At 45.9% G+C, this 12,481-nt stretch overlaps 1 protein-coding gene across 3 annotated transcripts in view; it reads left to right on the top strand.

The window, feature by feature from the left end:
- Positions 1–12,481, top strand: part of LOC147418193 (uncharacterized) — a 98,226-nt gene that overhangs the window by 71,538 nt on the left and 14,207 nt on the right. For all 3 annotated transcript variants that reach the window (XM_086507517.1, XM_086507516.1, XM_086507515.1), the window contains exons 9-10: positions 6,940–7,172; positions 7,930–8,008. In XM_086507517.1, the coding sequence (XP_086363643.1) occupies positions 6,940–7,172; positions 7,930–8,008 (312 nt within the window). The remainder of the gene's footprint in view (positions 1–6,939; positions 7,173–7,929; positions 8,009–12,481) is intronic.

Here is a 12,481-nt window from a genome sequence, read left to right as displayed (position 1 = left end):
GATGAGTGCTCCGAACTGTGCTCAAGGTTCCTTTTACTTGGGGAAGGGAGAGCCTTTCGTTCTTTAATGAGAGAATGCAATGGACACAAACAAAATGAATGGACACTGTGAGTGAAGGTGCTAAGACTCCGAGATAGAGAGAGAAGAATACGACACCATAATGTTGTCAAATCCACCTCCAAGGGCCCCACTTTCTATGGCGAGAGCGGTCTACTATTGATTGCACAAATCTCTACAGTGCTTGGACTTGCCGACGATGTCGACGACGACGACGAGATGGGCTGAAATCTGCAAATCTTTATCTGCCGAATTCTGACTCTATGTTGGTGACGATGTCGATGGCGATGGTACAACGACGACGCACTGAAAACGCAGATGCTGAAATCTGTGTATTCCGGGCTGAAATTGCAAACTTCGCGGGATCTAACCGTGCGGCGAGGATCTGCTGCGGGAAGGTGAGATCTGCGAGGCTCGGGGGGTTCTACTATTGTTACTGAATGCTGAAAACTGAAAACGCTCAGTCTAATGGGGATTCCGTGGCGAAGATCTGCAAAAACGCTGAAGTGTCTTGCATATGCAAAAACGCTAGGGCTGAAAATAGTCTTGCTGTGAAGAATCTGCTAACGTTGGGGCTTTTGCTTTGTCTGCTGTCGCCAGGGATCTGCAAGAGCAAAAACGCTGGCTGATCTGGTCCAAAAGCACTAGCTTTCTGTTGAAAAGCAAAAACGCTAGGGCATCTGGGGGTTCTGCTGAGAAGTTGCCTATTGAGCGAGTGCTCCTGTTGCCTGTTCTGCCAGAAAGTGCTAACTCTGGTTTGCTTATATATTATCTTAGCAAAATTGCCCTATCTAGTTTCCAACAAAAGTCACTTAAAATAATAAGTGAAAAATGTCAAAAATAGGGAAAATAGGTCTATGCACTATAAAAATGCTCCTGATGGACTCTGATGGGAATCGGATGATCATGCTGTGTGCAACCAGAGGATATGCATCTAATCTAAGTGTCTGGACATGCACGGTCTGCGAACAGACTCACAAAAGTGCCATATCACTATCTATTCTAGACTGACTTGATTGAATTGAACCCTTGTCATACTGTAGCTTGTCCACCGACACATAGGGTTGGATGTGTCACTTGACAAGCTAGCTGGTTCAGAATCGCGCAAAGGAAAAGGCAAGCCCATGGGGGAGGAAGGAGTGGGTGGATTTTTGCCTTGTCTGTTTTGGTTATCTGTATGTCCATCCATTTTGTTAGGACTGTGCTTCGGTTTGAAGAGGCTCTGATACCACTTCAATCACTTCTGGCAAGGAATCATACAAAAACACAAAGAACAGCTTGAAACAATTGAATTGTATATGTGAGAGAGAGAGAGAGAGAGAGAGAGAGAGAGAGAGAGAGAGAGAGAGAGAGAGAGAGAGTCTGTAAGTGGTCAAATGAACGCAATGATCAATTGCGTCTATGGCCCCGACGTAGAAACTTTAACCCTAAAACTTGTCATTCTTGTTGTTACGGAATCACTATGCTTTATGCTATCTCCTAAACAAGTGTCAAGGTGTGCTCCCAAGCTCACTAGGCAGACCAATAGACCTCTCAAATTTCCACAACTTGGCTTTGTTTGACAACTGTGCACTCCCAAGCAACAGACCAATAGACCTCTCCAAATCTCCATGGCTTGGCTTTGTTTCATTGCCTCCTACTATATGGTTATGGGGACTATTGTATGGCTACTGCCTGGCGGCTGCTTGCATGTGAAAATCTTCTCGGAGGAATTTGTCTGTCTCTTGTGTCTATGGCGTGGGGTAGTACTTAAGAGAGTGAAACTTGGGCACTCCGTGTCAGAAATGTCCTCTCTTTTCCGTTGAAGAGAAATAAGTGCTAGAGTTTGTTTCGACCACGAGAGGAGAATGGCATCTTCATCATCACAGACTAACTTGCCTACTCTTCCGATTGCATGGAGTTAGACGAGACCCAACTGTAGCGTATGGAAAAGAAAAGTCAAGACTGTTTTATCGTGTCTCAAGCTTTGTGTAGGACTGAACAACTTCGAGTATCAGTCTATGTAACTGCATTGGCAGTATGTGCCAACTGAAAAGAACAACTCCCAAGAATAAAACACCCAATAGCAATCTCAAGCTGAAGTAGAGACTACTGGATGTTGCAACAGCCAGGTGATGTCCTGTCAGCAGGTTGTCGAAACAAAGGCATGATGAAGGTTGAGAGCGTTGCCGAGGATTCGGAGATGGTGGAACTCTGTGTGTACAGCCACTGATGGCCTGAAAATAGACAGAAAACAGAAAAGGCAATCTTTGAACATGTGCCATGGGTGCCAATCAAGCAACGCCATATGCGTCCATGCTAGTGCCAAACAGAGTATGGAGGGGCTAGAGAGAGGTAACGAAATACGCTGCCGATTGTGCACAAGAGCACACCAGCAAAGAGAAACCTCGCAAAGGCTTGCTGCATGCCAAAAAGATACACCATTTGTCACACCCAATGCCCATACTTGAAAGCTAAAACATAACCACCCAATACTTCAAGAGTGTTGTAAATGTGCTCACAGCAACTTGCACTGAATGTGTAATAACTTCCGCGAAACCTTATTCATATGCAGTGTATGGCAAGAAAATTAAGCAAACATGCAAAGTTTGCCAAAAAAAGTCAAAGAGTTGTGTAATGTGCGCCACAAAAGCAAATTAACATGTGTAACTTGTGTGAAAAACTCAGAAGATGGGTGTAATGTGTACTAAGCAATCAAGAAAAGCATGCCTAGAGAATTAAGAAACACATGTAACGTAAGCCAAGAAAATCAGAAGTGCTGAATGTGTGCATGTACCAAGAAAATTAAGAGAAGATGTGTGTGCGTGCAAGAGTGTGTTTTTGAGAGAGAGAGAGAGAGAGAGAGAGAGAGAGAGAGAGAGAGAGAGAGAGAGAGAGAGAGAGAGAGAGAGAGAGAGAGAGAGAGAGAGATGAAATCAAATGAAATGTTATATTAACGTCTTCAAAAGGCCAAAGTGACCTATGAGACCAGAAAGTTACAATGCGGTGTATCTAATACAAAGTCAGATTAACAAAATAAATTAAACTAGGATAACAAAATATAAATACTGCGGGATCCTAAACTTAGCAGTACAATGTGAAGACAAGATGGGAGGAGAGTAGAGATCCATCTTCATGTGCACTCTGGACGACAAAAGAGTATGGCTCAAATCCTTTGCTGTAGCCTCCTTCGAAACTGTGTAGCTCCTCTTCTCCATGGGGGTCGTCTAGATCTCCCTAGCTCCAATGCTCGGTCTATGAGAATGCGAGTAGTGCGAGTAGACCTCTTCACTGTTGGCTGCTCCTTTGTCTGTTCTTCTGGGTGTACAATATCTAGTGTGAAGAAATCTGTGATCTGTCTCTGGGGTTGTCTCTCTTCAGCTCTCCTCAGTAAAGTTTCTTTATGCCTGTGTAACTCAAAGTAGATATAGCCCAAGACATCTGTGATCCTCATAACTCATGACCCTAGATAGAGGCCCAAAACCTTCTCTGAATAGACAATGAAAACGGCCTCGTATCTCATAGTACAGTGTGCAATGACATATGTAATGTACTTCTGTCTCTGGCGCTAGATGGCATAAGCGGCATATCCTGCTATTTGCTGGTGTCCCTCTGAATTTGCCAGTCTCAATCTCGAGCTGATGTGAGGACGTGCGTATCTGGCCAATGGCACAACGCAAACCATGAGAAAGATGCGTGTCCATATAGCTAGGTTGAATCACAAACCCATCCCCCGTGAGGTGGAGAAGATGCTCTCTATAGAAAGCCATCTTTTTGCCCAACCCCTGTAACGGCTCTATCCATGTCCTCCTCGTGTCCAGGTGGATTAGATCCCGACGAATAAGTCTCTACCCGTGTCTGAGACCTCAAGGGTGCCTGTAGAGAGTATGGAAAAGGAGGCAACCTGTCCATGGTGAAACCATGTGTCTGAAACCATGAAGCCATCTGTGCAAACCAGCATGATGTATCCCCATTAAGAGCTAATTGTTTGGAGGACTTTAGAGCCACCCTGGCATTTGTCTCTGGTAGTATCCCACAGACTGTGTACAAAAGAGACTGATCTGGTAAACGCCTCAATCTCCATAAGGGGGGCAGCTAATTCCGCTCAAATGATATCATGCGGTACGGAAGCCTTGGCTCTAATCAGCCGAGAGATCATAGATACTAGGGGCTTCTCCATACGCTTGCAACCATCCTGGCCTATAGAAGGTCCCCAAACCTGCACCCCATATAACATAGTAGAAGCAACCAAAGTATGAAAGAGCCATAACTTTGTCCTGGGTTCCTGGAACTGAACTTGCGAACAAATCCTCTCCATTCCTCCCAGAGCCGCACCAGCTCTAGTTAGTCTGGTCTCTGCTGCTCTTCTCAAAGAAAATCTCGGCCCAGTAAAGACTACCCCCCGGTAAGTGTATGCATCTCTATACTCCACAATCTCTTGACCATATTTGAAAGTAGGTACTAATCTCCTAATCCATTGCGGTGTGGTGTTAAACACCGGAACCTTGGTTTTACCTAGGTTAACACACAGTCCACTATCCTCTGCAAAACTGCGTGGTGCATCCAAATGTCGTTGCATACCTTCTGGTGAGTCAGATATCAGCACAATATTATCAGCATATAGCAACAATGGGATCCACGTCCTTGCCAACTGGGCACCCCTGTCACCCTCTCTGTCAATGTACTCAGACACCTCATCAACATACATACCAAATAGAGTAGGAGACAATGGGCAGCCCTGTTTCACTCCAATAGTAGAGTGAACTAAATCAGATACCCCTTCCGAAGTGCGTACATGTCCTACCACTGATCTGTACAAAGCCATAGTCCCCCAAATCACCTCTATGGGCACCCCCATCTCTTGCAGTCTGCGCATCAATCGAGCTCCTGGTACCATGTCAAATGCTGTGGGAAAATCCACAAAGCTACAATAGATCCGTTTCCCATGTGATCTGCCCTCCTCAATGATGGCCCTGAGTGTCAGAATATGATCAAGAGTGGAGAAACCCCTCCTGAAGCCGGCCTGACCCTTTGCTCGTACACCCTCGCCCTCTGCCCAATTACTCAAGTGTTGCTCCAAAATAGATGCATACAACCGTGCCAATGTGTGTCCAACCATAATAGTGCGGTAGTTCCCAGGCTTTGTAGGGTCCCCAGCCTTGAAGATGGGCACAATATTAGACAACCTCCAGGTCTAAGGTAATCTCTCACACATGCCACGATTGAACAACACTGCGAGAACCTCCATGAACATATCCCTGGCATGTATAAAGTGCTCCGCTAGTAGACCGTCATGATCATATGCCTTCCTGGTCTTCATCCTGTCGATGGCCCTATGTACCATCTCAGGTGTAAAGAAAGTGCTCGTAGCTGGGCAAGGCTTGGTAGGGTCTGGAAGGGGTTCCTGTCCAGGAACCGTATATAATGATGTCGCATATTGGCCCCACACATCAGGTGAATAATCACTGGGGGAGGGGAGTGCTCATGGAAGAGTCGCCATGCTTCTCCTGAGTCCCTACTCAAGAACATCTGAGATAAGTCTCGTTCCATCTGAGCTAGGTAAGCTCGCTTTTTCTGTCGCACAAGGCGTCGGAAAGCAATCCGAGACTATCTGTAAGTGATGACTCCTAAAAGAAGATCCCTCTGAAGCTGGGCTCTCATCTCTCTGCATTCCTCATCATACCAACTATTCTGGGGCATGCTCCCAGAATGTCGTCTCTTGCCCGGCTGAGTGTGTGGGTATGCCACTGATGCAGCCCTATGTAGTGTGTCAGTCAGTAGAGTGGTGCACTCCTCCAGTGAGAGGCTTGTATCATTTGTACCAGCTGTGCCTTCCAATAGATGGTCCCAGATCTCCTCTGTATAAACGAAATTAGTCTCTGGAGTAAATGTATAGCGGGTGTGTGACTTGCCTCCTGATGTCTGGGTTGTACTATATTGAAATTTGACGGACAGTGTCAAGAGAGCATGATCTACTGCTATGCCCACTGGCCTGGCTCCCACAGTGAAATCCTGAATGTAGGGGATAAAGCTCGGTTGTGTCATAACATAATCCACCGTACTGGCCCCATATGTGGAAAGCGTGTGAAACCGATGCTCCAAGAAATCGCTGTAAGCCATTAAGTATAGCTAATCCATGTGTAGTCGTCATTTCCTTGAGGTATCTCCCATATTCCGTCTGCTCTCTATCATCTGAGCATCTGTCAAGTCCCAACTCACCCACATGCAGCTCTCTAAGCATCTCATTTGAAGTGTCGTAGAAGATTGTCTGCGAGTTGCCCGTTTGGGCATTGAAGTCCCCTAGGAGAATGATATCACCATCCCTAGAAAACTCCCATCTGTCATCATCTAGTATAGAGAAAGGCGACTGCCCTCTGGATGCAGCATACACTGATGTACTAAGAGGAAAGTAACATATGGCAATATATAGGAATCGACCTGTGTCATCTCTCAGTCTTACCCACATATATCTAGCATGATCATCTCTTCGTACATGCAGTAATGGTTGTAGTTCCTCTTTGAATAGCACTGCTGCTGCTCCTGAACCTCTACTCCCATGCTCAGATCTTGCATTTGTCCTGTGAGCTGTCTCGCATCTGTATCCCACCACATGTAGCATCACCTGTCTAGGGGCCTGATGAGTCTCTGAGAAGAATACAATATCCTTGTCTTTGAAACTGTCCTCAAATGCACCCACGTCCAACCTCATAGACCCATTACAATTCCACGTAGCCATCTTCAGCATGGTCCCATATGTCTGGCACCGTCATGCAGTGCGCCGCTCTGAGAGAGAGAGAGAGAGAGAGAGAGAGAGAGAGAGAGAGAGAGAGAGAGAGAGAGAGAGAGAGAGAGAGAGAGAGAGAGAGAGAGAGAGAGAGAGAGAGAGAGATGTTTATATTGCAGGCTATATCTCGAAGAGCAACATTGCACGAAATAATCCGGGATTTCGGGCAAACATGCAATGATCTTCAACGGCTTATCATCGTTTTAGAAAAGCAGGAAGCTCTCTCCAAGAGCAGTAAAATCACAAGAGCTGCATCGAAATCTGCACTAGACCTTAGACAAGCTCGAGAGAGACTTGACAAAGCGACCAGGGAGATGAAAAAGGATTATGCAGTGGACCATTACCTTATACTGTAAATTCTCCACTGTACTACTTGTTGCACAAGTTTTTGAGCGGTTAAGTTTACAAGGTGTTGAAGGCTTGTTACAAACAGAGCGAGTGTGTGCCTGCATATGTCATCCTGCGAGAGACTGTTTGTGGGCATTGTATGCGTGCGGAGAGCGGTAATTGAATGGTGGCCTCATCCAAAAAGTGGACGATGTGTGATCTGACACGGGGATTCTGGAATTAAACGATACATATGACTCAAGCAAAATTCTGAAGACTGTTGGGCAGGCATATTTATTTGTTTGAGATGAGTGTGGCAACAATCTTCCCTCACAGTGCGAGGATCTTAATGTTATGTTTATATGTGAGCAGCTTTTTCCGTTTGTAGGATATCATTGGGTATAAGAAAGTAAAGCTTGTGGGTACTTTGGTTTGTGGAGAGTAGTGCTATTGTCATGCTTTACAATATCAAGTTACTGATATATCATAAAGTGAGCTTTCTGTCATATTTTAGAATGCAGTTTTGCCTAAAAAAAGAAAATTGTACTGCTCATCAGATTATGGTTAGGTGTAATAGACCCAGATGTGCTTGAAAGTGTCCATAGACTTTAGCTTGTCTTATTTTGCATGCTATGAACTTTGCAGCTGTAATAAATCTTTCTCGTATAATAATTAGCATGGCTTTTTTGGCCATGAGCTTTTATTGATTTGCTTGTGACAAGTTGTTTGAAGCTTGTTTAGTGTCTCCCATCATTTCACTATGAATGTGTTTGGTTCGACAGTGGATTGGATGTATCTTGTTCTGCAAGTGATATAAAGAAGGCTTACCGGAAGGCAGCTCTCAAACACCATCCAGATAAGGTACTGCTATGTTCCTTCATAAACTTTCTGTTGGTTATTGAAGATAAGGTTTGACGTTATAAAAGATTCCTTTTGAAGAAATTCTTTTCATTGAAGATTTGAGTATTTATGTCTAATAGGGGGACTTTAAATGATATCTATTGCATGGCAACCTCCATTAGGGTCTAGATGTACGGGGAACTTACTTAAAATTTGTATTAACCTCGGAGTAGACTTTAGCCATAGACGGCGCACTTTATCTGATAGAAATCCAAATTTTTGTCATACATTCAAAGGCGTTTGTTCCAATTGTCGGCATGGATCATCTCCTGGCTTTGTACTTCTCAGGTGCATTGTCATTTGGCTTGGCCCTTGTGATTAAACATCATGTCCTTGGTTGCTCTATGCCCCACTAGTTGGGCTTTTGAAATGATCATGTACAATTCTGGGGGTTTTATGCGCGTGTGCCAAGGCAAGAACCTTCTGAACAGGAACCGGATTAGCTAATTGCTAATCCCCCACAAGTACGCACAGTTCAATCGCGAAAGGATGCGAATTTGGAGAGTTTTCTCGCGTGAAAACTCGTCCAATTTAGAGGGGAACTGTCCCATTGCGTGTGGGAGCCCTTGGGACACGCGTGGATTGTTCGCTCCGCTAAAAACGATCCCAAAACAGAGAATTACAGCTTGCTGTGTTTTTCTGCAGGTTTAGGGTTTCTCACCTAAACTGCAAGAGAACGCAAGGGGGGCCTTGGGAAGGCCTTGAGATGCGTGCACAAGTTTCTTGGCACCTGGCAGTGGCAAAACAGGGCATGACAGCATGCTGCAATTCTGTTACAGCTCACGAGAAAGCTTCTAAATTGCGAGGGAATCCGTCCTAGACAGGTACTTTTGACCTACAGGGATTTTGGCGTCGTTATGTTGCCGAAATCAGGTTGGAAACCTGCGTTTTCAGCCCTCGCCAGGTTTGGACAGCTGTGTAAAGTTAACAAGTAATTGAAATAGTACCGCCTCTCTACTGTACAGGCCGGTTATGGTTCCATCATCGGGATAGTGGTTCCGTCGACGGGATAGTCACTTTTTCTTCAAAAAGTGCAAGCGTGAATTGTTGTGGGTGAAAGCAACACAGAGTTTTCCGTTATGGCAGAGAAGAGAGACCAAGTTCTTGAAGAGGGATCTTTTTTTTTCCGAGAAAAAGATCCTTCTATTAGTTAATGAATCTGCCCATAGGGCTACAACGGTCAATCACCTCTATTAGAGAGGGCTACAATAATCGTAGGGGGGAGACTCTCCCAATAAAAAAACAACATATGTACAATGAGGCTAAATCAAGAGATGGGAGGAGGGAAAAGCCACACAGGTGGACGGTAGTGCCATCTGAGCTCCCCCTGGACCATGGTGAAGAAAGGCCCAGGGTGCCAGAATCGAAGGCTCTCTACGCTACCGCATGCGGTCAGAGCTGCCTTGGAGTCTCTCGAGCTGTCCTCTGAGAGTATGGATCAGCTCTAGCCAAAGATCTCGAACTGTCTCTGCTGGTGGTACAGGGCGAGCCTCAAAGATGCGGAAGCAGTGGGCACGCCAGATGAACCATAGTGTCAGGCCACAGATGAGCTCCCAACACTCCTCTCTCTCACTGCGCCACTCCTGTGGAGTAAGCTCTGCAGGCTGAAGTGTAGGTCGACCCCCTTACATCACTATCATTGTGTTGGTGAAGGATAGCTCAAACTGAAGTGCCTGATCTGTGAGAGTGGACCAAGTTGCCCCCCATGTGTATTGCCGTGCTGCAGAGAGCTCTGGCATCAGCCGAAGGACACAAAGCCAAACCTGCTGTGCCAAAGGACAGTCCCAAAGACAATGGCGTTGACCCTCCACAGGATGGTCACAAGCTGCGCATGCTGCCGAGAGACCACTATGTACAAGCCAGCTCCCAACTGCTGTAGCTTGATGTGCAACCAACCACTGGAACAAAGTGACTCGCCGCGGCTATCTGGAGTCCCACAACCTGGCCGAAAAAGCTGACAAGAACTCAGAGCTGTGAGACCCTCTCCCTGCCAATGAGGTGTTGGAGCAGGACGAGCCTGTCTCCATGTTGCCAGTATGTGACTGTCACGTGACACATCCAACCCTGTGTGTCCGTGGACAAGCTATAGCATGACGAGGGTTCAGTCAGTCCAGTCAGTCTAGATTTAGAAGTGGTCTGGCACTTTTGTGAGTGTGTTCACAGACCGTGCATGTCCAGACACTTAGTGTAGATGCATATCCTTTGGTTGCCGACAACATGATCATAAGCATTCCCATCAGAATCCATCAGAATCATTCAGGGGAATCTTCCAATGTATTGACCTATTTTCCCTATTTTGACATTTTTCACTTATTATTTTTAAGTGACTTTTGTTGGAAAGTAGGTAGGGCAATTTTGCTAAGTTAATAAATAAGCAAACTACAGTTAACACTTTCTGGCAGAAGAGGCAGCAGGAGCACTCGCTCAACATGCAACTTCTCAGCAGAACCCTAGATGTCCTAGTGTTTTTGCATCACAACAAATTAGCTAGCGTTTTTGGACAAGAACCCAGATCAGCAAGTGTGTTTGCATCTGCGTCGGCCTGGCGACAGCAAAGGACAGATCAGCACTAGCGTTAGTGGTTTGCACCAACAGATCCACAGCGTGTTTGCAGCAGGTTCATTTTCAGCCGTAGCGTTTTTGGTTTGCAGATCAGCCTCAGCGTTTTTGCAGATCTTCGCGACGGAATCAGCCCTATACTCAGCGTTTTCAGTTTTCAGGCCTTAGACACCGCAGATCAAGTCCCGAACCTCGCAAATCTCACCTTCTCGCAGCAGTTCCTTACAGTTTCAGCCCGGAAAACGCAGATTTCAGCATCTGCGTTTTCAGCGCGTCATCGTCATCAGCATCGTCGCCGACATAGAGTCAGAATTCATTAGATAAAGATTTTCAGATTTCAGCCGGTCTCGTCGTCGACCTCATCGTTGTCGACATCATCGGCAAGTCCAAGCATTGTAGAGATTTGTGCAATCATAAGTAGACCACTGTCACCAGCCAGTGGCAATTCCATTTTTGTTTATTTTCTCTTTCTTTGGGGAATTTCGTTTGTTTTACCTTTTGGAAACACCCCTCTGGAAATCTAACTGCCCTGCATTGCATAGCCAGTGTGGAACTGTTCAGAGAGAGTTCAGACCTAAGGGCTAAAGAGCACTAAGGTTGGACAAGGACTATGGTTAGCCAAAGTGGGGTCATTGGCCAGCCAAAGCGGAATCCTTTGCTACATAAGCTACATTTTAGTTTTGGGTGTGGCTGTAGTGTACAAAGAGGGTCGGATGACCTAGAAAGATACAATGGCAACATCTCCTAAAATTTAGGGAACTGCTATTTTGGGACCTGAAAATGTCTTCGTGTCATTACGTGCAGTTTGACATGGGGATCATTTTGTTACTCTGTGGCCAAGTCAACAGAGGCTGCAGGTGAGATATTTTTAGACCCGAGGGTCTAAAGCGGGAAAATGCACAAATGAGTGACACTCGGCACTCTGAGGCCAGTTTACTCCTTAAAGAGAAGGCAAAAACGTGATTTTCAGCTGTGAGCTCGTTTTTGAGTGCTATCACAGGTGGGAGAGCTTGAATGGAGTGCTGGCTTACCCTCTTATGTACAGTGAGGTGTAGGATGTTATGACTTGCACACATCTCACTGCTCTCTCTCTCCCCTATTCTTTATGGTTATGCCCCTCTAGTGGGCTTTTCATTTGATCAATGTACAGTTATGTGCGTTCATGCGCGATTGCCGAGGCAAGAGCCTCTTGCACAGGTACTGGACTAGCTAGCGGCTAATCCCCCGCAGGTACAGGTGAATTCGGAGAGGTTTCACGTGCGAAATCCCGTCCGATTCAAAGGGCAAGTAGCCCTACAGGTGCGGGAGCTCGAGGTCTTGCTACAGATGCGACTGGCATGCGAAACGGAGCCCAAAACAGGGAATTACAGCCTGCTGTGTATTTTTGCAGGTTTAGGGTTTTGGCCCTAAACGGACCCTAATAGCCCCAGGAGGTTCGGGGACGCAAGGGAACCGCTGTACAGGTGATCTGGCGCATTTTCGAGGCAGAAAACAGAGAATTCAGCGTGCTGCAGATTCTCGCCAGGTTTTGCAAAGTGTCCATATGCGTTGGGAAAGTCATCCAATGCGTGGGAATACTGACTGTGAAGGGTCCTAGTACAGTTATGCTGCCGAAATCAAGCCAAAACAGTTGAAATTCAGCCAAGATTGTGCGGGGCAGCTTGTAGGGAACCACAGCTTTTATTCCCTCTTTTAAAGACAAAAGAAATACCGAAAGGGGCGCCTATTTAGGGGCCAATCTGGTGTCGGACTCGCATACAGATGCATTCTAGCATTTGTATCCCATTCCCCTCTCTTGTGTCATTATAGCACAGATAATGGGTGAAAGCTAAATCAAGGTTTGAAGTAAAGTCTCTCCCTTCCCTAAGAACAAAA

The sequence above is a fragment of the Adiantum capillus-veneris genome, chromosome 30 (assembly GCF_014529385.1).
Source record: "Adiantum capillus-veneris isolate H3 chromosome 30, ASM1452938v2, whole genome shotgun sequence".
NCBI classification, from domain to species: domain Eukaryota; kingdom Viridiplantae; phylum Streptophyta; class Polypodiopsida; order Polypodiales; family Pteridaceae; genus Adiantum; species Adiantum capillus-veneris.
The sequence above is the reverse complement of the archived record's forward strand: the minus strand, read 5'-3'. Positions and strand labels throughout refer to the sequence as shown.